The sequence below is a fragment of the Callorhinchus milii genome, unplaced genomic scaffold (assembly GCF_018977255.1).
Source record: "Callorhinchus milii isolate IMCB2004 unplaced genomic scaffold, IMCB_Cmil_1.0 Scaffold12, whole genome shotgun sequence".
NCBI classification, from domain to species: domain Eukaryota; kingdom Metazoa; phylum Chordata; class Chondrichthyes; order Chimaeriformes; family Callorhinchidae; genus Callorhinchus; species Callorhinchus milii.
In genome coordinates, this window is record NW_024704753.1 from 2,507,832 (window position 1) to 2,533,499 (window position 25,668).

At 50.1% G+C, this 25,668-nt stretch overlaps 1 protein-coding gene across 1 annotated transcript; it reads left to right on the forward strand.

Moving 5' to 3' along the window:
* Positions 1-1,069: 1,069 nt before the first annotated feature.
* On the forward strand, positions 1,070-23,721 carry sumf1 (sulfatase modifying factor 1). Its single transcript, XM_042339630.1, has 9 exons — positions 1,070-1,196; positions 2,864-3,037; positions 3,424-3,498; positions 7,610-7,692; positions 11,496-11,618; positions 15,995-16,109; positions 17,476-17,589; positions 22,992-23,051; positions 23,607-23,721. Exons 2-9 carry the CDS (start codon positions 2,864-2,866, stop codon positions 23,718-23,720), a joined length of 858 nt encoding a protein of 285 aa, XP_042195564.1. The 5' UTR covers positions 1,070-1,196; the 3' UTR covers position 23,721.
* The last annotated feature ends 1,947 nt before the right edge of the window (positions 23,722-25,668 follow it).

Genomic DNA, 25,668 nt, shown 5'->3' on the forward strand with positions numbered 1-25,668 from the left:
GTCTATAGTCGGTGTATATGTTTAGTGTGTGTGTGTGTGTAGGCCTGTGTATACGTGTAGTGTATGTAGGCCTGTGTATACGTGTAGTGTGTGTGTGTAGTGTGTATATGTTTAGTGTGTGTGTGTAGGCCTGTGTATACGTGTAGTGTATGTAGGCCTGTATATACGTGTTGTGTGTGTGTATGTTTAGTGTGTGTGTATGTTTAGTGTGTGTGTGTGTAGGCCTGTGTATACGTGTGTGTATGTATAGTGTGTGTGTGTAGTGTATGTGTAGTGTGTGTGTACGTGTGTGTAGTGCGTATAGTGTGTATGTGTGTACGTGTAGCGTATGCATAGTTGTGTGTGTAGTGTGTACCTGTGTGTAGTGCGTGGTGTAGTGTGTGCGTGTGCTGTGTACGTGTGTAGAGTGTGTCCTTTCCCCCCACCCACACCCCAAAAAAAGGAAACGCACAAACACACACACAAACACAGACCCACACACACACACACACACACAGACCCACACACACACACACACACACAGACCCACACACACACACAGACCCACACACACACACACAGACACAAACACAGACCCACACACACAGACACACAGACACAAACACAGACCCACACACACAGACACACAGACCCACACACACAGACCCACACACACACACACAGACACAGACCCCCACACACACACACAGACCCACCCACACAGGCAGGTGGTGGGTGGGCCCTGCGGCCCCCGGGCCGGACAGCACATGGCGAGCTCCGGGACCTGGGGCTGGTGTGCGGCGGGGAGAGCCCGTCCCCCCCCCTTCCCCTCCCCCCGGGACCCCCGGGACCCCCCCCGGCACTCGGCCTCTCGCTATTACTGCTGCGCCGCGATCGCTTTGCTCTGCGCCGTCATCCCCACCGCGGCTCCGGGCCCACCCCAGGCCCCCCCCCGGGACCCCAGGCCTCCCCCCCCAGCCCGGGCCCCCCCCCCGGCCTCCCCCTCCTCTGGGGCTACCGGTGGCTGTGGCTGCGGCTCCATCAGTCGCCCCGAACCTCCTCCTCCTCCTCCTGATGATGATGATGATGATGGTGGTGGTGGTGGTGATGATGATGGTGGGGTCCCGGCGCCCCCCCGAGCGGCAGCCGCCAAATACACCGAGAAGGCCAACGCTCTGGGTCCACCCGAGGAGCTGCCCCCCCGCCCATCACATCAGGTAACCCCCCACACCCTCACTGCCCCTCCACCCCCCCCCCTCACTCCCCCTCCACCCCCCTCACTCCCCCCCCCCCTCACTCCCCCCCCCCTCACTCCCCCCCCCCCCACCCTCCACCATCGCCCCCCCCACCTCACTCGCCCCCCACCCTCACTCCCCTCCACCATGCCCCCCACCTCACTCCCCCCCCCACCCTCACTCCCCCTCCACCATCGCCCCCCACCCTCCACCCTCACCCTCCACCATCGCCCCCCACCTCACTCCCCCCTCCACCATCGCCCCCCACCCTCCACCCTCACCCTCCACCATCGCCCCCCACCTCACTCCCCCCCCACCCTCACTCCCCCTCCACCATCGCCCCCCCCTCCACCCTCACCCTCTACCATCGCCCCCCACCTCACTCCCACCCTCACCCTCGCCCCCCCTTCTCTCCCCACCCCCATTCCCCCACCCACCCACACCCACCCACCCCTCCTTAGCTCCGTCACCCCGGCCGGACGCACTGCGGATGAACGTCTCGCTCTCCCGCGGCGGTGGGGGTGGGGAGGAGATGGGGAGGGGGTGGTTGGGGGGGGGGCGGTCGAACGGAGGGACGGCCCTTGTCCCCTTCCGGGCCGCGAGCCCCTTGACGACGATTCCAGGGTGGGCCGGTCGGCGGCCGAGGTGGCCGGAAGGCTGGCGGGGGTCCGGCCGGGCTTCGGCGAGCGGTCCAGGCGGGGGCAACGCTGGCGACGGGACGAGCCCGGGGTCTGGCTCATCTCGGCAGGACTTGGAAGGGCGGCGGGGTGGGGGGTGCGGGGTTGGTGGGGGGTGCGGGGGGTGGGGGGGGGAATCATCCCCACGCAGCTCCCGTTAACCCCGCGAGCCAAAGCCCTAACCAACGGGTTAGGGTCTGGCCCAGCCGCGCAGGCGGCGGGCAAGCTTCCCGGACAGGCTGGCGCGGGCGGTCGGGCGGGTGGCCGGTCGGGCGGGTGGTCGGGCAGGTGGTCAGGCGGGCGGGTGGGTTTGAGGCGAGGGCACTGAACTCACTTCCTTCCGCCTCACCCTCAGCAGGGCTCTGTCGCCGGCTCTGTACCCCTCGTGATGATAATCCTCGCGTTATTATTATTACTATTATTCTTCTTCTTCTTCGAGACGTCTCAAAAGTGCTTCGCAGAACGTACCGTAAAGCGTAGTGACCGTGTGTTTTGTAGGCGGAACACGGCAGCACGATCGCGCACGGCCAGCGTCTCCCCCCCACCCCCCACCCCCCCCCCCCGCAGACAGTCCAGTCGTGAGTTGAGAAGCGAGCGGGAAGAGACTTATTTGGGGCGATTGCTTTTTGCTCGTATCAAGGATTATTATTGTTATTATTTGCTTAGATTGGGGGGGGGGTGTGGGGGGGCAAACTTCCCTTGAAAATACACAGAGTCACTACACTTTACGAAAGATCCAGTGAAGCGCCTTGAGACGACCTCCCGACGTGAAAGGAGAATGCGAGAATTACAATAATAACGACAATAATAATCCTCGCATTTGTTCTCGGGCTTTACCCCGTCGTTGAGAGGTCTCAAAGCGCTTCACAGAGTAAATACGTTGCGAAACGGATCGACTTGTGTGTTTGGTGGGCGGGCGAGACTCCGGCTACGTTGTTGACTAACGCCGCCCCGATTGTGTCCTGGTTTAAGATGGTGCCCATTCCCGGCGGGGTGTTTACCATGGGGACCGACGACCCGGGCGTACCTCAGGACGGAGAAGGCCCGGCCAGGAAAGTGCACGTCAAAGCTTTCCACATGGACAAATACGAAGTCTCCAACACCGAGTTCCAGAGATTTGTCCGGGCCACGAACCACGTCACCGAGGTAGGAGCTCGCTCAGTGATCACCACCCTTGGCGGGCGAGCTCTCAACGCTCCTGCCCTCTGCCAGAGGCTCTCCGCCTCCCTCCCTCCCTCCCTCCCTTCCTCCCTCCGTCCCCAAAGTCCGTCTCAAGACCATTCCTTTCAACCGTATTTTTCTGGCCCCACCTCGTCCACCCTTGGCCGCTCGTTCCCAGACACCGCCCTGCGCGAAGGGCGCCGCGTAAACGCAGCGTTTGTGTTTGTGGTTTCTCCGCATCCCGGGCTCAGCCTCCCGGGTCAAGCGCTGAAGGTCAAGCGCTTCGAGACGTCCCTCCCGGTGTGAGATCAAGCGCTAAATCCAACACAAGGATTGATGGTGCTGAGTTGTGGCTTCTGTCTCCCTCGCAGGCGGAAAGATTCGGTGATTCCTTTGTGTTTGAGGGGCTGCTCAGCGAGAAGGTGAAGAGCGGTATTACACAGGCGGTAAGTACCCCGGGCTGCACTGACCCAAACTTCCAATCTCACGCTTTGTAACCCTGATTTTGGGGGAAAACATCTCATTTCAGCCAAGAGGGTGGCTCAGGACGTTGTGGGGGTTCAAGTCCTGAGTCGGGGGAAGACATTGAACCCATAGTCCAAGATGATCGTTTCATCCGGTAACTTGGGGTGGGAGAGAGGGCCCCTGTGTGGTCGGAAGTGACGTCCTTCAAATGAGACATTGAACCGAGGTCCTGTCTCGCCTGTTTGGGTGGAGGGTAAAGGGAGGTTAGGAACATAGGAAACATACAACAACAACAACAACAACTTGGATTTATATAGCGCCCTCCACGCCGGAGGGCGTCTCAGAGCGCTTCACAGTAAAAGATCCAGGGGGAGGGGGAGGAAGGTGACCAAAGGCGCGGTCGAAAGGAAAGGTCTTCAGCAGAGATCTGAAAGTGGGAAGAGAGGGGGCGAAGCGAAGGGAGTGAGGAAGGGAGTTCCAGAGCCTCGGGAAGTAGTGGCTGAAGGCGCGGCCGCCGAGGGTGGAGCGGAGGACTCGGGGGACGAGGAGGAGGCCAGACCCGGAGGAACGAAGGCAACGGGCACTGTTACGAGGAGAGAGGAGGTCAAAGAGGAGTGCAGAGGAGTGGAGGGACTTGAAGACAAGGGTGAGGATCTTGAAGTCGATCCTCTCTGGGTCAGGCAGCCAATGCAGTCTGGGCAGGACTGGGGTAATCGGGGAGCGGAGTTTGGTGCGGGTGAGAATGCGGGCGGCAGAGTTTTGAATAATCTCATAACACATAGGAACACAGGAACAGGAGTAGGCCATTCAGCCCGTCGAGCCTGTTCCGCCATTTAATTAGATCACGGCTGATCTATATCTTTAATAGAATTTCAAATCCAATTTCCCGCTTTTTCCCCGTATCCCTTAACACCCCGACCGACCAACCCAAAAAAACTGTCAACCTCTTTCCTGAAGGTGTGGATGGATCCAGCGTCCACGACCTTTTGGGGGAGAGAGTCCCAGATTTCCACCACCCTTTGAGTGGAAAAAATGCTTCCCGATTTCACTCTGAAGTGTCTCGCGACATTGCTCCAGATTTTTGGAAAAACCGCCCGTTTTCACTGCGCGGCTGCGTGTGGAGCGTTGCTGTGCGCGTGCTTCGTTCGCCTACAGAAAAAATCCACAGTCACTACACTTTAGAGCGAAATCCTCCGAAGTGCTTTGAGGTGTTTCCACGTCCCGCTTTGCGACAAAACCGGAGGCAGCAGCAGCAAAAACTCGCATTGACACAGCGCCCCGCACGCAGGGCGCGATATCGTACGGGCGGATTATTATTGGGGATGTTCAGGGTTCGGGGGCCGAGGAGATCGCTGGATTGCGGTGTGTAACGGGTTCCCTTTCGTGAGCCAGTTGGGTTTTCAGTGGGTTCTGCATTCTGAGCCTCAACTGGCTGTGACTTTCTCACCCGATGTGCACCGTTATTAACTGGCGATTTGGCCACCTGCACGTACGTATAATGTCCTTTGCTGTTCCCACGCCCAATTACGCCCTAGTTTCAAAATCACTAACGCTTAATAAACAGTATTAATTGCAATTTGTGCCTCTCCCTTCCTCTCTTGCTGGTCCCCTCCCTCCCTCCCTCCCTCCGTCCCTCCCTCACTGCCCCACTTTTCCAATATTAACAACCTGTAAAATGACTATTAATACAGTCATGTCTCTTTCTTTCTCCCTCGCTTGCTATCACTCTCTTTCTGTATGTGCCCTAGTTCTGAAAAAAAACACACCGCTGGCTATTAATATCTTTCTCTCCATATATCCTGGGTTTAATATCTTCACAACTTATTAACGGGGCTCTTGCTTGCATCAGCCCCCCTCTCTCTTTCTTTCCTCACTCTCTCTCTCTCTCTCTCTCTCTCTCTTTTCCTTTCTGTAGGCCTCACATTTAATACGATTCTAATTATCCCAAACTCGGAATTATCCCATTCAAAGGTCCAGTGGCAATTGTGAAGCCGAAGTAACTTTCACCTCTCCTCTCCAGCCCAGATTTCCTATTTCCTGCTTTCCAATCTACACCCCCTAACCTTCTCGACTTCCCTCTCTCCCTGTCTCCACCTCTCTGTCTCCGTCTCGGCCCTACCCCCTCTCGCTCCGTCGGACTTGAAGAGGCCCGTCTTAAAAAAATTCCTCTTTGACACTCCCTCGCTCAATTTAGCATCCGTTCCTGCAGTTGTAAGACGCTCCGAGATGTTACTCTGTGTGAAGTATAAATATGCAAGTTACTGTTATTACAGTAACAGCATATCAACGTAACAGCATATTAATATATATATATTACATATATCTCAATATTCATTTTCCAGTTATAATAATCCAATCAATAAAATACTAAAAGGCAAAATACCGCCCACCATACAGTCCACAGTGTAAAGAGATAAAACGAGAATGAAAACAAAGGCCACTGTGCACGAGACTGCTGCAAAAAGCTTCTCCAAAGTGGTTTCCGCCCAGTATTACTTTAAACGACTTGAAACACAGACCTTCTTTGTTGCACCCATGTTGAGCCGATGGATCGCAATCTGCGGCACTTGCTCGTGCATCTTTCAGCCCGCGACACCCTTTACGCCATAAGGTTTTAAGATTGTGCAGAACCGTGTAACGGTTCGTAAAGTCGCCCTCTCGGTAGAGAAACGCTTCCTGGTTTTTGCCTGTCCTGAAATGACCCCCTTCGCAACCTCTAAACCCGGGTCCTCTTGTTCCGCTGGCTTGGACCAGCCTGTCGTACTGCTCTGGGTTTTTCTTTTTCAATCCCATTTTACTACTGCGCACACCTCTGTCAGGCCCCGTCCGAGACGTTCCCTCTCAAGGCTTTGTCGAGTGGGTCAGTTACACAACCCCGCTCGCTGTTCCGGTGGTCCCTGGCAGTGTTATGGTTCCAATGCATCCCGAAGAGACACATTGAAGTCCGGGTTAAGGCCAGCGTGTTTGCGGGTGATAAGTAACGACGGCACTCCGGTTATCCTCTGCCTCCTGCTTGTCCCTCAGCCACTACCCCTCGAAGCTCTGGAGCTCTCTTCCCCAAATCTCTCCGCCTTGCCTCCTCCTTCCCCTCTTTTAGATCATGACTGAAGACCTTCCCTTTCGATTAAGCTTACAGTCACCTCTTTCCCCCCCCCGGCCCCCATCGGCTCAGCGTCAGGCGTCAGCAATGTTACTCCCGACACGCTGCCCTGCATGAAGGCTGCTATATAATTGCAAGTTGTTGTTGTTGTTGCTGACTAAAACGCAGCTGAGTTAGGCTCCCGAATCTGATTAAACAGTCATCGGTTTCTCAGTGATGTAAGAGTGGGCTTGAATGCCGAAGGCTAGGGGGAGATGTCATGCTCAGTGGTTAGAGCACTCGCCTGGCAAGCGAGAGACATGGGTTCAATTCCCGGCAGGGCGAAACCTTGGGCAAGTTTTCTCACGCCACACACATGCCTCAACTCAGTTCAAAAAGGCTAACCCTTATTCTTGAGGCTATGACCCCTAGTTTTAGATTCTCCAACCAGGGGAAACAGTCTCACGGCATCTACCCTGTCAAGACCTTTAAGAATCTTATAGGTTTCTATAAGATCACCTCTAATTCTTCTATATTCTAGAGAATATAGGCCTAGTTTACTCAACCTCTCCTCATAGGTCAACCCTCTTATCCCAGGAACCAACCTAGTGAACCTACGCTGCACCCCCTCTTAAGTATGTCCTTTCTTAAATAAGGAAACCAAAACTGCACACAATACTCCAGGTGCGATCTCACCGAGGCCTGAAACAACTGCAGCAAGACTTCCCTACTCTTGTACTCTCACCCTTTTGCAACGAATGCCAACATGGCATTAGCCTTCCCAGTTGCTTGCTGTACCTGCACACTAACCTTCTGTGATCGCTGTACAAGGACACCCAAATCCCTCTGAACACTAACACTACTTCGTCTCTCCCCCTCTAGAAAATAATCCGCTTTTCTATTTTTACTACCCACGTTTACTAAACCGTTGGCTGTACGTTGGTGCCCAATTCTCTCCCTCAATGAGGAGAAGTTCACTGACTCCAGCCCCGTCTCCCTCATCTCTCTTGAAGGTCGCTGAGGCCCCCTGGTGGCTCCCGGTTAAAGGGGCGTCTTGGAGACACCCCGAAGGCCCTGATTCCAACATCACCAACAGGTAAGTCCTAACAATACGTCCCTCCAGCAGAGCAGGGCTGGCCCAGAGCCTCGGTGTTTTTGCTTCTCGGGGCCGGGGGGGGGTCATAAACTAGGGCTACTGTACGACCCCCGGTTCCGGGGCTCATAGCCGGATGAAATATTGTGTCCCCGGGGCCAGATTTTCCCCGTCTTGAGTTCAGCAACAAACTGAGCGAGAACAATAACATTCTAAAGCAGACGCACTCATCAGAGACATAAACGCAGCCATTAATCCATCACGCTTCTCCAGCAACTGCCAGCATCAGTAATTGTGGTGAGCTGCATGTTTTTTTATACATCTGTGTCCCCGGATTTGGTTTACACATTATGGTCACCCTACTTTGGGTGGTGGGGGGGGTGGTGGTTTTCATCGAAAATTGACGAGGTGGTGGGGGGATTAATGGTTGCCGTGAGCTTGAAGGTCTGGATGTTATCCTCCTGTGGAGTTTCGCAGCCGCGGCAGACACCAGCAAAAGTCGAAGGACAGTGTCTATAAAGCATGAGACAAGACAATAAGTATTCGGCAGTCGAGCCAAATGTGAACATTAAACCATTTACTGATCGGGCCACTTTTTATATGAAGTGCTACAGTGAATGTTCCTTGCTGTCGACTTTCAGTGCCCGTCGCTCCTGTTAGGGTTTGGATGAAGAAAGCCTTTTGGCCCATTTGGTCTCACCCTTCCAGAATAACCATCCGACCATCCTCCCATCACAGCGTCGAGCTGATTTCTTTTTCAACGGGATCTCAGCGTCCTGGCCTTTAACCACCTTTCCTGGCACAACCCAACCTTGTGCCAGTTGTTAATCACTCTCTGGGGTAAAAAAAAAACTTCCTGGTGTCTGTCCTGAAATTGTTCCTCTTTGCAACCTCCAAACCCCGGTGTCCTTTTGTTCTGACTGTCTCGCTGCATCTGAAAGTTCAGGGATTACTTTTCAATCACGTTTTAAAATGTTACACGTGTTTGATGCCTGGTTCAATTGGTGTCCCGCCAACAATTTCCCCCCTCCTCACCTTCACATCCCCCCCCCCGCCGTCTCCTCACCCACCCCCCCACCCCCCATCCTCTGGGAAAAACTTGGTCGTTCACTTCACAGCTAATTGTGGGAACGTTTACTGTCTGCAAATTGGCTGCTGGCTTCTCTTTACAAAATGCACAGTTGCTGCACTTATTTTGCAGAACAGAAACTCCTTGAAGCACTTTGAGATGTCGCAACGTGATAAGGTGCTACATCAGATTACAGCAACTGTTTATTTATAGCTTTATTAAACAGGGCCAAATGTGCTTTATTAAACAGACCAAAAAAAAAAATGACAAGCAATCTACTAGGGGTGCAGTTTTGGTCCAGTGTTAGCAGCCTCTCCCCTCACCCCCAATCCACCCCTCAGTTACAGTAGCTGCTCAGACTTCTCTGTGCGAGCCTTCAAAGCCAAGACAAGTCTGATGAGGGAATAGATGGTGGTGGGGTGGGGGAGAAAAAATCTAAGTTGATCCCCGGGGTTTAAACTATAATAACGTTTGTGTTTAAATCCGATTTTTCTTGTTCCTTGAGGAACATTCAGCGGGAAGTAGGGAGACAGGCGCTGAGCTTAGGGATATTACAAGCTTAAACAGCTGGAATGTTAGGATTCCCCGACGTCACAATTTAATAGCTCCGTTCACGTCACTTGTGTCACAAGTCCTGGGGGTGGTGGGAGGGGGAGAGAAAGGAGGGTTAGTGAGAAGGTTGGTGGGAGGGTAGGGGCTGAGGTAGGAAATATATCAGCAACTGGCAAATTGTTCAATTCAGTGACTTTTGCAGACTCAGAAGAATATCCAGTACCTTGCATGGTTTGAGAGGGTTCCAGCACAGATAAGAGCACCACAGTGACATTTTCTACCGTTAGAGGGCACATGTTTGCGGGGCTATGGGGAGAGAGCGCGGGGGAGTGGGATTGATTTGGTTAGCTCTTTCCAAAGAGCCGGCACAGACATGATGGGCCGAATGGCCTCCTTCTGTGCTGTATAATTCTATGGTTCTACGTGTGGGGGAGGGAGCGAGGGGGAGGGTGGGGAAGGGGTTGCGGAAAGGGGGAGGCGGTGAGGGTATTCCGATTGCAGTGAAACCCAGTTAAGTAACCGCACAACCGGTTTGCCAAGAAATCGCTCTGGACGGATGAGAGGTTTCTGTAAACCGCGGATAAAAAAAGATAGTAAGCAAATCTTTCTTTGTGTGCAGCCCATTTAATTACTTAACAACCCTCTTTTCTCCCCTCGCTTTCCCATATTCCTCTCTCTCTTTCTCTCTCTCTCCTCCCAACGTATATTTTCCACATCTGCTCTGCTTAAAGCAGCTTAATCACTTTGGTCCCGTTTTAGAGGGGGTGGGGCGGAATTGGCAACATCTTGATGGCATGTGTGCTCCAATACAATCTGGAAGTGGACGTCGCTGGAGGATTTCAGTTGGGAGAAAAACATAGGAAACCATTTGGCTCATCAAGCCTACCCTGCCAATGGCAGATCTTTCAACTCCCATTTCCCCCTCCCCCCCCCCCCCCACTCCTTCCCCTTCCTCCCCCCCCCCTCCTTCTCCACCCCCCAATACCCTCACATACTTCCCAAGCATGTGTCTGCGGTGTCTCTCGTTCGAACATTCCCCCTCGATTCTGCCCTCACAGTCTCTCCGTCCCAGCCCCGCTCTGCTCTGTGCAAAGCCATATCTGGGGCTTTGTGTCCAACGTTGGGTTCGGAGATTGTAACCAAGGGGATCAAGGCAATCCTTGGCAAAACGTCCCAATTCCCTTGAGCCAGCAGCTGAAGATGTCACACAGCGCCAGGCATCATAAGGTGCAAGTTATTCACATAAATCCACGAGCACTGCTTGCCCCGTGTCCTGGTGGAATCAGCCTCTGTGACTAAGCCACAGTTGATTGATTATTAATCTCTTGGCGTTGCTGAATGAGATGGCCTTGCTACTTGTGGTCTGACCATCTGCCCAGCCATCTCTCTCTCCCCGTCTGTGAACCACAACCATTGCTGTTGCTAAATCCCACAACAGATTTTGATCAAACGGCCCTCAGGTTTATTCCAATTGTGGGGCCGTCTTCTCTCTCTCCCTCTCTCTCTCTCCCAAAATATATATATGTACGTGTAATAATCCTTGCATTTGGTACAGCGCCTTTCATGTTGGGACGGTGTCTCAATAGCTCCACAGGATTCTACTGTGAAGTGGAGTGACTGTGTATTTTGCAAGCGATCAGCAAAGTCCTCACGAGCAGCCATAACACGAATGACTGATTTTAGCAGGGGGATGGTTGGCCAGGACACCAGAGAGAAATATAAACAGGCTGAGATTTCCCTCCCCCTTCGCCCTCTTCCCCCCCCTCCTCCTCTCTCTGCCACTGGTGTTGAGGATGAGGTTGGTTGGTTGCCACATGGCCTGAGGGCAGTGCTGGATTCCTCAGTGCAGACTGATTTGCAAGACTTGTGGTGCCAAACCCTCTTACTCTGTCCACTCTCTCACTCCTTCGCTGTCACACTCACTCACTCTCTCCCTCACTCTCTTTCTCACAAGATCCCAAGGATGGTCTCTGGATGAACAACACCCTTTAGCTCATCCGACCTCCTCCCTCTAGAACACCCACCCTCTCCTTCCCCATCACCGACTGCAAGTCGTGGTTGTTGTTGTGTCTCTCACTCACTCTCTCATTTACTCACATTCTCTCACACTCACTCTGTCTCACATACACTCTCTGTTACTCTCACACTCTCTTACTCTCACATTCTCTCTTACTCTCACACACAGAATGGATCACCCCGTGTTGCACATTTCCTGGAATAACGCAGTGTCTTACTGTACCTGGGCCGGGAAGCGTTTGCCTACGGAGGCGGAGTGGGAATACGCCTGCAGAGGGGGGCTGGACAACAGGTAACAGAGACTCATTGCTCTAGCGCAGGGCCGTGCAGAGTGGCGCTGTCTCGAAGTCACCGGCCCGGAAATTTCCACCTCGGTGCAGATTAATTTGCAAGACTTGCGGTGCCAACCCTCTCACTGTCACTCTCTCACTCTGCTATTCTCTCATTCACTCTCTGTTACTCACTCACTCTCTCACTCTCATTCACACTCACTCTCTCTCACTCTCTCACTGCTATTCTCTCACTCTCTCACTCTCTGTTACTCTCTCATTCACTCTCTCTCACTCTCTCTCGCTCTCTCTCACTCACGCTCACTCATTTGTCATCAGAATTCAATGATGGCGCAGAACTTGTAGGAAAATCCTTCAGTCCGGTCTAAATTTGGAAGCTGTTTTTAAACGGAGGCCGAACGGAAGGATTTTTTTTACAACTCGTTGAATTCTTGGAAGGCTCAAACGGGTTTCATGGGATAAGGTGGAAATTCGGGGAATTCAGCCTTAAATTTTGAGAAGCCCAAAGAACTTTTCGATAAACGGGTTTAGGAGTTTCCCACAATTCTGCGGCATCTTATAAAACGATCGGAAGACTCAATGGAATTTGGAAGGGATGGGGAGTGGGGTGGGAGGTGGGTGATGGGGTGGAGGGTGGAGGGTGGGGGGGGGTGCGATATGGTCGAGAGCCACATTTGCGATCGTTTGGGGGGTGGGGAGCGTCTAAAATGCAGTGTTGCCAACCGGATTGGAACCGGACGTGTGATGATCGAATCCCTGCAGGGGACCTGACTCGTGTCACTCGGCCCCACTGGGACGTGTAAAAACCAACGCCGAAAAACACGACCTTGTCACAGAGAGTCAGCTTGACGCAGGTCCTCCATCTTGCACGCTAATCTACACAGAGATCCCGTTTGGAATGGCGTTAGAAACGGCGCATTTTATTATCATCGATGATAATGATAATCCTTGCACCCGAGATAGCGGTTTATCGAGTCGTTGAGAGGTCTCAAAGCACTTCGCGCAATATACTGCGAGGTAGATTGACTGTTGTATTTTGTGGGCGAAACGCAGCAGCCAATTACGCACAGCAGCATCCCCACGAACAGCCGTGGATTGAGTGACCAATTTATTTTGTTAAAATTTGGACGCCCCCATTGCCTCAGTCCGCCAATCTGGAGTTTCTAGGCCATTGCGGGTAAAGGGATTTGGGGGCCGAGGTGGGCAGGGAAGGGTTAAGACGAACTGAGAGACCTAAACTAGTTATCAAATTCCTGGTGGACTTAGTATAATTGCAGAATTATTAAAGTAGAAATTAGTAATTGCAGCTTTATGCTCCGAGGCCATTTCTGTCATCGTTCTGGGTTTATTTTTTGCCAGCCAAGGCTTCCAATGGGCTTGTCCCTGATTGTTGGTCTATAACGATAAGAGATAGTGTGTGACTGCGCATCCTGTCCAACAGACACAGCACCGTGCGCATTGTGCTTATCACGTCGTTGCGACGTCTCAAAGCGCTTCACAGAAGCAAAAACACTGTATGTTTTGTGGGTGAAACGCAGCAGCCAATTGCGTACAGCAATGTCCCACAAACAGTCATCAATTGAGCCACCAAATTATTATTATTATTATTTTTTCTTTGGAACTATTACCCCCAACTATTTGAACAGCGTGACATAACCTTTCACCGTCCGTCCTCTCCAAAAAAAAAACTTTTCTGAGAGTTTTTCTGACCTTGATTCGGTTTCTATCTCGATCTTCTCAGTCTCAGCGAAATCTGCCTCAATTAAAGCTCCAACCGATTCCCACCCCACCTCCCACCCCACCCCTAAACTCGCACTCGGGAGGAGAGAGCTTTTCCTTCCTGGTGTCCTGGCCAACAGTCCCCCCTCTCCCCCCACCTCCCCCCTCCCCAGATAAGAAGCGGTCATTCACTTCACAGCTGTTTGTGGAACATCGCTGTGTGTAAAATTGACTAAAAAAAAATCACAAGTCACTGCACTTTACAGTGAAAGTGCTTTAAGACGTCTTGACGAGGTGAATGAGCGCCCCATCAATTGGAAGGATTAGTCATATTATTTTGCGCTAACCCACCCTTTCCAGTTGGCTTCAATAGAAGGGTTGAAGGAAGCCAGTGGGGTAATTAATGGGTGATTGCTCCTCCTCAAAATGCACAGGAAGACTCTTGTCTGAAGATGATTAATGAGCCTGGTTTTATCCCCTTGTGTCCCGTGTCCCTTGTCCCTAGAGGAGCGGGCTTGTGTTCGTTCATTTCTTCGAACAGCTGGATAGAAAATTCTACTTGAATGTCATTCCCTTTCAAGTGCTAATCCAGTCCCGAGGATCAGTAATTCTGGCTTGTTTTACACTTCAATCTCTCACCTTATTTCAGGTTTCCGCGATTGTGTGTGTGTGTGTGTGTGTGTGTGTGTGTTTCTTTCCTTTTCATCTCAATTCATAGCAGTCCGGCGCTCTTAAATGCAGAGCCTGCTTGCTCCGCACTCCTCTGGCTTTGAAGGTCGACCCGGGTTTGAATATTCAGATTCAAGGTTGGGATCCAGAGATAAAAACCTGCATTTTGTGTGGGGGAGGGAGGGAGTTATTTTGAAAATACATCAGAAAATAATATCTTAAAAATAGAACACGGAGCTTTGTGGGGTTTTTATAACATGGGCCCAACCCTGCTCACGTGATATTTATTTGGCGGCAGAGAGGGAACGGGGGAAATCACATTATTATCAATAAAAATCATCTAATAATCAAAAGTAACCACGAAGCAAGCGAGAGGACCTGGGTTCGATTCCTGGGCAGGACAGGGCAAAACGTTGGCAAGTTTCCGTAATCCGCACCCCTCTGGAACCCGGTTGTGAGTCGATTGGCGATCGTTTTCCTGGGGCTAATAATCCCTTCAACAATAATAACAGTTTGGTCACTTAATTCACGACTGTGTGGGACGCAGCTGTGTGCAATCGGCTGCCGTGTTTCTCCCACAAACCGTGCAGTCACTACACTTTGCAGTGTATTCTGTAAAGCACTTTGAGACGTCTCGGAGACGTTATAAGGTGCTATATCAAATGCAAGGATTATTTTACCTGATTGACAGCTGTTCCTCTCGTGAGAAACACACCCGGTGAATGTATTTTGCGGAGTTGTTGCACATTTTGTCAGAAAATATCAAGTCCTAAAAATTCCAGTTAATAATAATAATAATCCTTGCATTTGATATAGCGCTTTTCACGTCGGGAGGACGTCCCAAAGCGCTTCACAGAATAGACTGTAAAGTGAATTGACTGTATATTTGTGGGCGAACGCGGCAGCCAATTGCGCACAGCAATGTCCCACAAACAGTCGTAGATTGAAAATTACCAATTTTATTATTGTTTTTTTATTTTGGAGGGATTATTATTAGGCTCTGTGTGGAGTAAGGAAACTTGCCCAAGGTTTCGCCCTCTGCCTGGAATTGAACTCAGGTCTCTCGCTTGCAAAGCGAGTGCTCTAACCACTGAGCTACAGGACTCCACATCTCAGTCATTGGGACAATTGTGTCTTAAAGCTTAAACTTTAAAATGGCGGAGGACTGTGAATGACATTATCAATGTAACAGGAAAAACTCTATTGGCCTCTGCTATACCTGAGGCAAGACAAGATAATAATAATAATAATAATAATAATAATAATCCTTGCATTTGATATAGCACCTTATCACATCGTTGAGACGTCTCAAAGTGCTCCACAGAATATATTGTACAGTGAATTGACTGTGTATTTTGTGGGCAAAACAACACAGCTTCCAGATTATTAATCTACAAACTACACAGTCACTAACCCTTAACTGTAAATCCTGCAAAAATGCTTTGAGGCATTTCAGCGACTCGGTAAAGCACTGTATTAAATATAAGGATTCGTATGATTAATAACAAGAATCGAGTCTGTCACTTCCATCTACGATGAAGCGGAACTGCAGAGATAATAGAGAGCAAAATAATAATAATAATCCTTGTATTTGCTATAGCGCCTTATCACGTCTTCGAGACGTCTCAAAGCGCTTCACACAAGATAAGGTAAAGTGAATTGACCGTATATTTTGTGGGCGAAATTGGACTGACATCTGACATTCACTGTGTTTCTTCGTTAATCACTGGTTAATCACTTACTGTCTTCCTCAGTTAATTACTAGACGAATTGACTCGACAGGGTTTTTCTTCCCTCCCAATGTGGTCTACTTTCCTGTTGTTTGTTTTACCGCATTGACTTAAGAGGGTCAGGAAACCACTGTGCTCTTGTCAAAATCGCCAGGGACCTTTAACGTGACAGTGGTGGTGGGACATAAACATCGCTGATTAGGATTGAGTGATTGCTGATGACAGAATACATTGCTGTCACCTCTTATGCTCTCTCGAAGGCTCTTCCCCTGGGGGAACAAGCTGCTCCCGAAGGACCAACACTACATGAATATTTGGCAGGGACACTTCCCTTACCACAACACAGCAGAAGATGGATATGACAGCACAGCCCCGGTAAGTCCTTCATCTCCCGAGCCTAATACTCTCCCGAGTTAGGTAAGCAGGAATGGGTCCCTCCAGGGAGAGAGAGCGGATTCCATTCCAACAATCTTATCTCTGGGATTTCCATGTTTAGGTGGGATGCACGGAAATCTCAGCTTGGTTTAGATACTCATAAGCACAGTGATGGGTTTCCGCATGTGTCAGACACCCAGCTGAACCCACCAAAAAAAATTACCCTCTGTGTAAAAGAAATATTTCCTGGTGTCTGTCCTAAAATTGGCCAACCTGTGCCCTCTTGACCTGCGTATCTGAGAGCTTGTTCTGCGTTTACCTTATCAATCCCATCTATACATCTCCACCAGCTCACTTTCTATTGCAGATGTATCCTGCAGTCTTAAGATCTCTAGACGTTTTCTTGAAATACATACTCAATTCAGCGATTTCATATGATTGAAAATCAACGTGTTTTTTCACAATCCCCGGCGATGTACAGGGAGACTCCTGGCGGGGGTGGGTGGGGGGGGGCATTAAGGAAGAACGACTGTTATTCTAATGACCTCGGTGGCAACTTTCCTGAAGCCTCCGAATCCTGTCATCTTGTTGCTTCGAATTAGTGTTAACGGCAAAGAAGGAGGACATGTTATGTTGCTGTCACCAAACTGGCACGACCTCTCAGCCTGGCTCGGTCACTCGCTCTACTGCTTCTGAGTCAGAAGGTTGTGGGTTCAAGCTCCCACTCAGAACTCACAATCTAGTGCTGGGCTGGGGGGGAGATTGGGTGGGGGTTGGAAACAGAGACCACGAGCGCTGTGCATTGTCAAAGTTGCCAGCCTTCAGACGACGCATTCAGCCAAGGTCCTGCCTGTGCCTGTTCAGGTCGACGTCAAGATCCCATGGCGCTATTCAAAAAGAGAAGAGAGTTTCTTCCCCCGTCCCGATCAGCAATCCCTTCGCTGTTAATTGGCCCCCCCGAGAGTCACTTCACTCGAACGCGATTGGAGATGTTTAGATGCAATAATAATAATAACAATCCTTGCATTTGATACGGCATGTTATCATGTTGTCAAGCTGTCTCAAAGCGCTTCACAGGATACGCTGTAAAGTGCAGCGACTGTGTATTCTGTGGGCGAAACGCGGCAGCCAATTCGCACACATCAATGTCCTACAAACAGCCGTGGAGTGAGCGATCAATTTTATTTAGGGGGATTGTTGGACAGGAACTCCCTTCTATTTTCAAATAGCGCCCTGGGATCTTAAAACATCCACCTGAACAGGCAGACAGGGCGCTCGGTTTAACGTCTCATCCGAAGAGACAAGATCAAACAGAAGGATTATCGTAGAACTCTAACCACAGTTGCTGTTTGCCCTCTACCCCTAGGTAACTGCCTACCCTCCCAATGGGTACGGTCTGCATAACATGGTGGGCAATGCCTGGGAATGGACTGCGGATTGGTGGAACATACACCACACAGTTGATGAGGTAGAGAACCCTGTAAGTATTGCTCATTGACTGATCTCTGTGAGCGAGATGAACGGAGCCAGAGCTTTTCCTGGTGTCGTTTACAGGTTGTAGAACGTTTTTAAGGATGTGACAGTTTTTCAGTCCCTGGTTTGCATTTCAATGCCTGATGCATTCAGCTGAAAAATTGTCGCCTGCATTTTAAGGCTGTGTTTTGATCCACTGTACACTATATCGAAGGAAAACAAAACAACAACAAAAACATCTGAGACTCCCAAAATTCCACCTTAACCTCCTGGGTTTTTTTCTTTAAGCCTCGCGATCTTAAGTCTCTTCATTTAACCGTGGAATTGAATTCTTAAATCCAGTCTTGTTATATTCTTTCACGATACTTAGAATCCTTGCACTTGATATATAAGCGCTTCACAGAATATATTGTAAAGTCGATTGACTGTGTATTTTATGGGCAAAACGTGGCAGCCAATTGCACACAACACTGTCACCGACTAACAACCGGGTTAAACAGAGGTAAACAGAGGCGTGTGGTGTAAGGAACTTGCTTAAGGTTTTGCCTGGGAATTGAACCCGTGTCCTCTCGCTTGCGAGGCGAGCGGGCTAACCACTACGCTACCGGACTCTGTATACAGAGCCTGTCCTCGCCCAGTGTTCACCCCTGTCCAGATGGGTGATAAGGAGAGAGAACCACAACTAATTATCCCCCGTCCCCACTCGGGGACACGTAGGAAAATTGCTCTCGCCCCAAAGTCTTTACTCAGGAGTTAGTGTTGAGGAGTGTTACACCAGAGAAAATCTCATCAGTTACAACTCTACGTCTCGGACACGTATCGCACCAGCCCTGGAGGCATACTTAACGTGGTAAATGATTCATTAATCCGTGCGGAGTGACGGACGTAAATTGAGTTTGAATTATTAACTGCGGTGTGCAGTGCGCACGGAACTGTTGAAATCAAGAGACCAACGGGAGGGTTTCCAGCTTTCATGGCAGATGAGAGCTGATTGTCATCGAGGCACTGACACAGAAATCTCTCCCGCTGGGCACACCGTTGCACAGCGACCCACATACCAGGCGCTGGTTCATTATAAGTTGGAGAAGTAATATACCTGTCTGGAGCTAATTCTACGCCAGGGAGGGTTAGCTGTAGAATGAGGTTACAAACTGACAGACGATGTTTGTCTCACAGCGAGGCGCAGGACAACAAAAGGAACAAACCCTTGTTTGTCACTCAGTCCCGTTGCCGTTTGCAGGGGCAAGACTTTGCTGGGCGCAAATCATCTGCCTCGATTTCCCACAATATACGCAGCCCGCTCCACTTTGCAGTAAAATCCTGTAAAGCGCTGTGAGGGTCTATATTGAATGCAACAGTTTTTGTCACACTGTAATAATAAGAGTCACATCAATATTAATAACAATAATAATCCTTGCGTTTGATATGGGGCCTTATCACATCGTTGAGACGTCTTAAAGCCCTCCACCGACTGTACTGTAAAGCGACTAAATAAGGGTGTCAACAATAATAAAAATAACAAGCCACAGCAGGAGAAATAATGATAAAAAAAACCAATTGCAATAATGAAAAAAGAACCATAATAGCAATAACTAGAACAATGATACAAAACTAACAATAATGCTAGCAATAATAAAAATCATAACAGAGGTAATAAATTACTGTAATAATGATAAAATTCCTCGCTTTGACACGCGGGTTATATTTGAGGACGTTATATAATAAGGGCACAATTGGAAACTGCTATACCCCGGGTCACTGCTGCAAATTACAAGGTTGCAGCTTCCGTTGAAAGATAATAGCTGCAGAAACCGATTCAATCCTTTGGTCTCAGAGAGAGTGTCGGAATTACAAAGCCGACTATCGAAAGAGATTCAGAATCCACAGGAGTTTGTCATCCAAGATTATCCTGGTCTAAACACGGTGTGGTTGAACCTCACTTTCCAAAAGAAAGCAGAAGATTCCTTTGGAACAAATAAAGTCATTGGGGCTGAACAACATTGACTTTTTTTAAAAAACAGAATGAAATTACCATCGATAACAAAATACCATTATCTGGCGGGGAGCGGGGCGGAGGGCGGAGTGGGGGGGGGGGGGAGGCTAGGAAGGTTTTTTTTTAATTTTATACACAAAAAACATTCCTTAGCCAATTCTAAATCCAAGTACTGCTCACTGCCCTCGAGCAGGAACGCACTGGTGTCAATGAGACAATGCGAACTGTCGGATTCTGTGTAATTAGAATAATTGTGAGATGGAAATTCCGGTGGCCTGTGTAATTAGCGCAGCCCCTTGCCCGGACTGTGAGACGAGTTTAGCTATCTCAGATTTCGACTCAGCTGGAACTGCAAACAGTAAACAGTGTGTCTGTTGAGCCAGTGAAGTCACTGACTGATTGCCTCTCAGGCACTGGCAATTTACCATATGTTTACTCGAACCTAAGGGCCAGACAGGTTTCAGAGAGTTTGGGTGAGAGCAAGAAAACCGCATTGCAAAGCGGGAGTTATGCAAGATTTTCAAATGGGATTGAGAAAGTAAAATCGGAAACATATTTCGAAGGCACCAAGGCAGCATTCAGGACAGACGCCGGGAAGAATTGACAGCTGGAGCAGGGTTACCAGGAAGGGTGGTTCAGGTCAGGACACTAGATTCATTTTAACAAAAAAGGCCTGGGAGAAACTCTCTCCTCTTCAAATACTGCCGAGGGATCTTTAACACGTCCTTCTGAAATCTCATCCGAATGACGTCTCATTCGAACGACGACAGCACCTCCGACAGTGCAGCACACCCCCAGCACTGCATTGGAGCATCGGCATAGATTATATGGGTTCCCAGTCCTGACACTTGTAACCACTTGTGTAACCTTCGCGACTCAGAGGTGAAAGTGCTATACTGACCGAGCCAGGCCGACACACGGATCTTGTGATTAGAAGGAATTGTGTTTGAAGTGTTGTACGTCCAAGGTAAGAAGAGCATTGGTTTAAATATGGAACAAGAGAAAGCCATTGAGTTCAGCAAACCCATCTTTCAGCGCCTGGGAAAATTGCGTCCTGCCAAATGCTTGCATTGACGTTTTACCTCGCCCTCTCCCCCTCCCCTCCATCCCTGGTGAACCTTCCAAGGATGTAAAACTTTCTGACATTCTCTGTGGCCTGAAGGCAAATGCACCTTAAACTCTGGCCGGTCGAGCAGAATATCGCAGCCTGTTGTACTCAGACCTGACCAGCTGAAAATTCCACGTTTCACATTTCCTTGATCATTGCCAGAAAATGGCCGTGGGCAACACAAAAGCGTGTGGCGTTGCAGAGTGCCCGGGCAGGTTCCGACAGCGCTTTGCGTTCATTCCCATTCCCCCACACTCCTTTCCAATCTCCACGTCTAGGGATATACGCAACTCTCAGTCTGGTTTGGATACTCTTAAGCACGGCGATGGGTTTCCGCACTTGTGATTAGACACAGCACTGACCAAAGCCCCCACCATTCCCCCCTCCCAATACCTTTTAATATTTTTACTGGGAACACAGCCAATTTTTACTGCAAACACAGCCAAATAAACACAGCCAATTTGCGCACGGCAACATCCCACAAACGGCCACAAACAGTGAGCGACCAGTTTCATTTGGGAGGGGGAAGATTGTTGGCCTTGTTGCTGAATTACCTTAAATCCGGGGTCCGTTTAGTTAACGAATCAGTGACTAGTGGAAATGATTCTCTGTGTTTCCATTGACAGAGCCCCTTGAAAACCTTTATCGGCTTCCCCCCACGCATAATACCTAGATCGAGGGGATGAGAAGAAGTGTACTTTATATTGAATGCCCTTCCCTGTCTGTAACATCTCCTTTGAAGCCCTGCTTCGCACAAAGAAATTGGGTTCGGAGGTTCCAAATTGAATTTTTTTTCATATCTGCTCAGGCAATTTATAATAAACCCCGTGAAACGGCATCTAATTTCCACAAATCAAATTAGCTGAACGCAGCAGAGTGAATTAAAAGAGATTTCAAAGAAAATGCAGAGAGCAACAGCTGCATTAACCTGTCAGCTATCAGACCACCTCATTGCAATACGGTTGTCGGCCTAAGGGAATGGCTCACTAAGTGTTTAATCATAGTAATAATAATAATAATCGATGCGTTTGATATCGCGCCTTATCAAGTCTTCGAGGCATAACTGACCCAGCAGCCAATTGCTGTCGTGGATTGAATGACCAATTTTTTTTGGGGGGGGGATTTTTTGAAGGGAATATTACGACCCGGAAAAGCGATCCGCCAATCGACTAACAACCGGGTTCCTGCTTACTGCTGGGCAAACAGAGGCGGGTGGAGTAAGGAAACTTGGCCAACGTTTCGCCCTGCCCGGGGAATCGAACCCAGGTCCTCTCGCTTGCGAGGCGAGCGCTCTGCCTACTGCGAGTACTCTAACCACAATTAAACTCCACGTAAAAACCAAATATGGAACATTAACACTGTCGCGTAGTCTCAGAACATTTGGCCCAGGTTCCGAAATTGCCACCGTATTTGGCGTCTCGCAAATGGTCGGCCGGTGAGTGACCCAGCTCTTTGCTGTATCAGCTGAAGCTAATATCCCCAGGTGATGATGCTATTTGCAGTCTAAGATGCATACGGAAGATCACTGAAGTGGTTATTGCCATTACAGAGCCTGCCCTCAGGAGCCAAGCACTCTAATTATCTGCAGTATTGAATACGACCTCCATAATAATCCAGTTCAGCAGTTGTCAGTGTTCACCAGTGTTTTGTCATTGTTCACCAGTCTGTTATTACTGTTCACCGGTCTGTTATCATTTTCAACCAGTGTTTTCACCACCGTTCACTGGTATATTATCGTTGTTCACCAAAAGTACCCATTTTTGTCCTGCCCCCTCTGGTCATCGCCCCCGATTTACCTTCCGTTTAAAGAAAGTCTCAGGACTTTATTGGGGGTCGAAAAATTGGGGGGGCAGCGGTTCGAAGGGATCTCCTGACTCGCAAGCCTGTGATGTGGGAATCCTTTCTCACCAGTGGGTCAGTGAAGCTACGTCAATGGAATCAATCAAAAGGGAATCGGGTAAACACCAAATGCGTGTGTGGGGAGGGAGTTGGGAAGTGAGACTGACACAATAAAACAATAATAAAATAGTGGTAATCCTTCCATTTGATACGGCGCCTTATCACGTCTTCGAGACGTCTCAGAGAGCTTCACAGAGTATACTGTGAAGTGAATTGACTACGTTTTTGTGGACAAAACAAAAAAAGGCGACTTTGAAACATAGGCAACAGTGACACAGAGCCAATGGGTTGAACAGCTCTCTGCTCAGATTCCTGCGCGCTGGAATGTTTCTATGTCTCTCTGATTTCTCCGCTGTGTCTTCAGTAAAAGGTTTTGTGGTGCTGATCTTTGTTTGATTCCGTCCTGCAGACTGGAGTTCCAACAGGCAAAGACAAGGTGAAGAAAGGTGGATCCTACATGTGCCACAAGGTAATCAAAATAGTAACAATAGTAGTAATAATATTAATCCTTGCATTTGATGCGGAGCCTTATCACATCGTCGAACTCCTCAAAGCGCTTTACAAGATATACTGTAAATTGCAGAGTCCTGTAGCTCAGTGGTTAGAGCGCTCACCTCGCAAGTGAGAAGACCTGGGTTCGATTCCCGGGCAGAGCGCAACCTTAGTCAAGTTTCCTTACCCCCACTCGCCTCTGTTTCCTCAGCGGTAAGTAGGAACCCGGTTGTTGGTCGATTGGCGGATCGCTTTCCGGGGGCAATAATCCCTTTAAATAAAAAAAAATAACAAATCTGGTTGCTCAACCAGCGAGTGTTTGTGGGACGTTGCTGTGCGCCCACAAAAAACACCGTCACTACACCTCACGGTACGATCCTATGCTTTGAGTCGCCCCTTCAAGGTTTAGAAGTTAAACCTGGTGAATTTGAGCGGAGAGCGGAAGGTAGAGGCGAGGGAATGCCAGCTATCGTTGAATCATTGAGGTGACGATTGACTTACCGCCCTCTAACCTCCCCGGGTTTGCTTTCAGTCCTACTGTTACAGGTACCGGTGTGCGGCTCGCAGTCAGAACACCCCAGACAGCTCCGCGTCCAACCTGGGCTTCCGCTGTGTCGCTGACCAGCTGCCCGATCGCGTAAAGTGAGGAGAGAGACCGGAGGAGCGGCCGGTAACAGCCTCGGACCGGGGGTGGTGGGTGGGTGGGGTGGGGTGTCACTCCCAACGCAGCCTCTCCCATTCCTTTTGCGGCGACCGTCACACAGTGCAGTAGCAGTCGGACCCTGTTTCTGAACTTGCCCCGGTCCAGCGCTGCGAACACTTCCTGCGCCGGCTGCCCGACCTCCTGCGCGGACGGCCCGACCTGCTGCGCCCGGCGTGCGTTGGCGCTGCACCGCAGGAAGTGACGGCGGCGGTACTTCCCGCGCAAGCAAAGCGCCCAAGCAATGTTTGGCGCGCGGGAAGCGACACGAGCGGCGATCCCACAACCCGGGAGGGCTGAACGGAGGCCTTTTTTTTTTTTTACGACCGCTCTACATTCCAGTTCGAGGCTCCGACCCTAACGGACCCAAGTCACCTGCCTTAACAACCAGCGACAGACGGCTCTCGGGCCTTTTGTTCACGGCGTCATTGTGCGGAAGTATTTCAGACTGAGGATCCTGTCCGTCTGCGTTAGGTTTAAAGGCAGAACCTGATTTCTCGTAATAAAGACTGTTTTGCGCTGGAACCTTTGTGCCGTGGCTTTGCTTGCGTGTGCGTGCGTGCGTGCGTGTGTGAGCTTTGACCGTGACACTGGTTTATAACAGCAATGATAATCCTCGCGTTTGATACAGCTCCTCGTCACGTCATCGAGACGTCTCAAAGCGCTTCACAGGATACACTGTAAAGTGAATTTCGTGGGCGAAACGCGGCAGCCGATTGCGCACAGCGGCGTCCCCGCAAACAGCCGCGGATTGAGCGGCCAAATTAATTATAATTTTTTTGGAAGGAATTAACGGACCCACTTAATGGGGAAAAATTAGAAGGATTAGAAGGGAACAGTAAGTGTTGGGGCGGTGGGGGGGAAGAGCAAGGACTGTGGGACTCAATAACCTTGAGCTGCGGAGTGAAAGGAAGAACCGATCAATAAAAATCAGCTGAGGTTTCTTCCCGATTGGTAACTCGTGCCCCCTGCTGGAAAGCTGTGAGGCTGATGGGCTACGAGGACAGGAATGAGCTCCATCGTCATCCATCTGCGAGGCAATGACCCTCCGTGTGTTCGTGCGTGTGCGTGTGTGTGTGTGTGGTTACGTGATCAAAGCGCCAGACAGGCAACTGTGGCAACAAGCCCCTGCCCGTCTCGCGTCGAAAGGAGGGGGGAGGAGAAGGGGGTAACGTTGACTGGGGGTGTGGTGGGGGGGGGGGGGAAGCTTAGCCGAGAACAGTATTTCGAAAAGTATTCGCTGCCGACGAGGCAATTCCAAATACCGATAACCGTTGTGTTTTGATGCGGTGCCTTTCATGTCGGATCGACCCCTCGCAGGATTTTACCGCAAAGCGTAGTGACTGTGTTTTTCGCAGGCAATGCCGTAAGCAGCCCCCCCCCCAAAATAATAACAGTAATACTACTGGCAATCGTACATTCTGTGGGCGAGACGCGGCAGCCGATTGCGCACAGCAGCGTCCCCGCAAACAGTCGGGGATCGAGCGACCAAATTATTATTATTTTTTGGAAGGGATTACCACCCCGGAAGAGCGATACCGAGGCGCGTGTGGGGGTACGGAATTAGGTTTCGCCGAGGCCGGGAATCGAACCCGGGTCCTCTCGTGCGCTCTAACCACTATACCACAGGGACTCCCCAAGTCTTAATTTGGTGGGTTCATGCAAAACAACTCTCCGCGAGGCAGTGGGGAGCCGAGTGTAACCGACTGAGCCGGACGAGGCTGATGTCTGGCAGAAACATGGGACGTGCAGCATAATTTGATGTCACCGTGAACTTTCAGGAACAAAAAAGCACGAGGAGCGAGGGCACGAATTCCGAAATGACTTTAATGTGAACTCATAAAAGTCTCACGGACATTCCAGTCATAAAAATACGGTGGTTTTCTTGGTCTAA

Excerpts from the sequence above, each read along its gene's own strand:
- sumf1 (XM_042339630.1), top strand. The coding sequence starts at position 2,864 with ATGGTGCCCATTCCCGGCGGGGTGTTTACCATGGGGACCGACGACCCG. Across the intron at positions 3,499-7,609 it reads AGAGCGGTATTACACAGGCG|GTCGCTGAGGCCCCCTGGTG; the intron begins GTAAGTACCCCG and ends TCTCTCTTGAAG. Across the intron at positions 11,619-15,994 it reads AGAGGGGGGCTGGACAACAG|GCTCTTCCCCTGGGGGAACA; the intron begins GTAACAGAGACT and ends GCTCTCTCGAAG.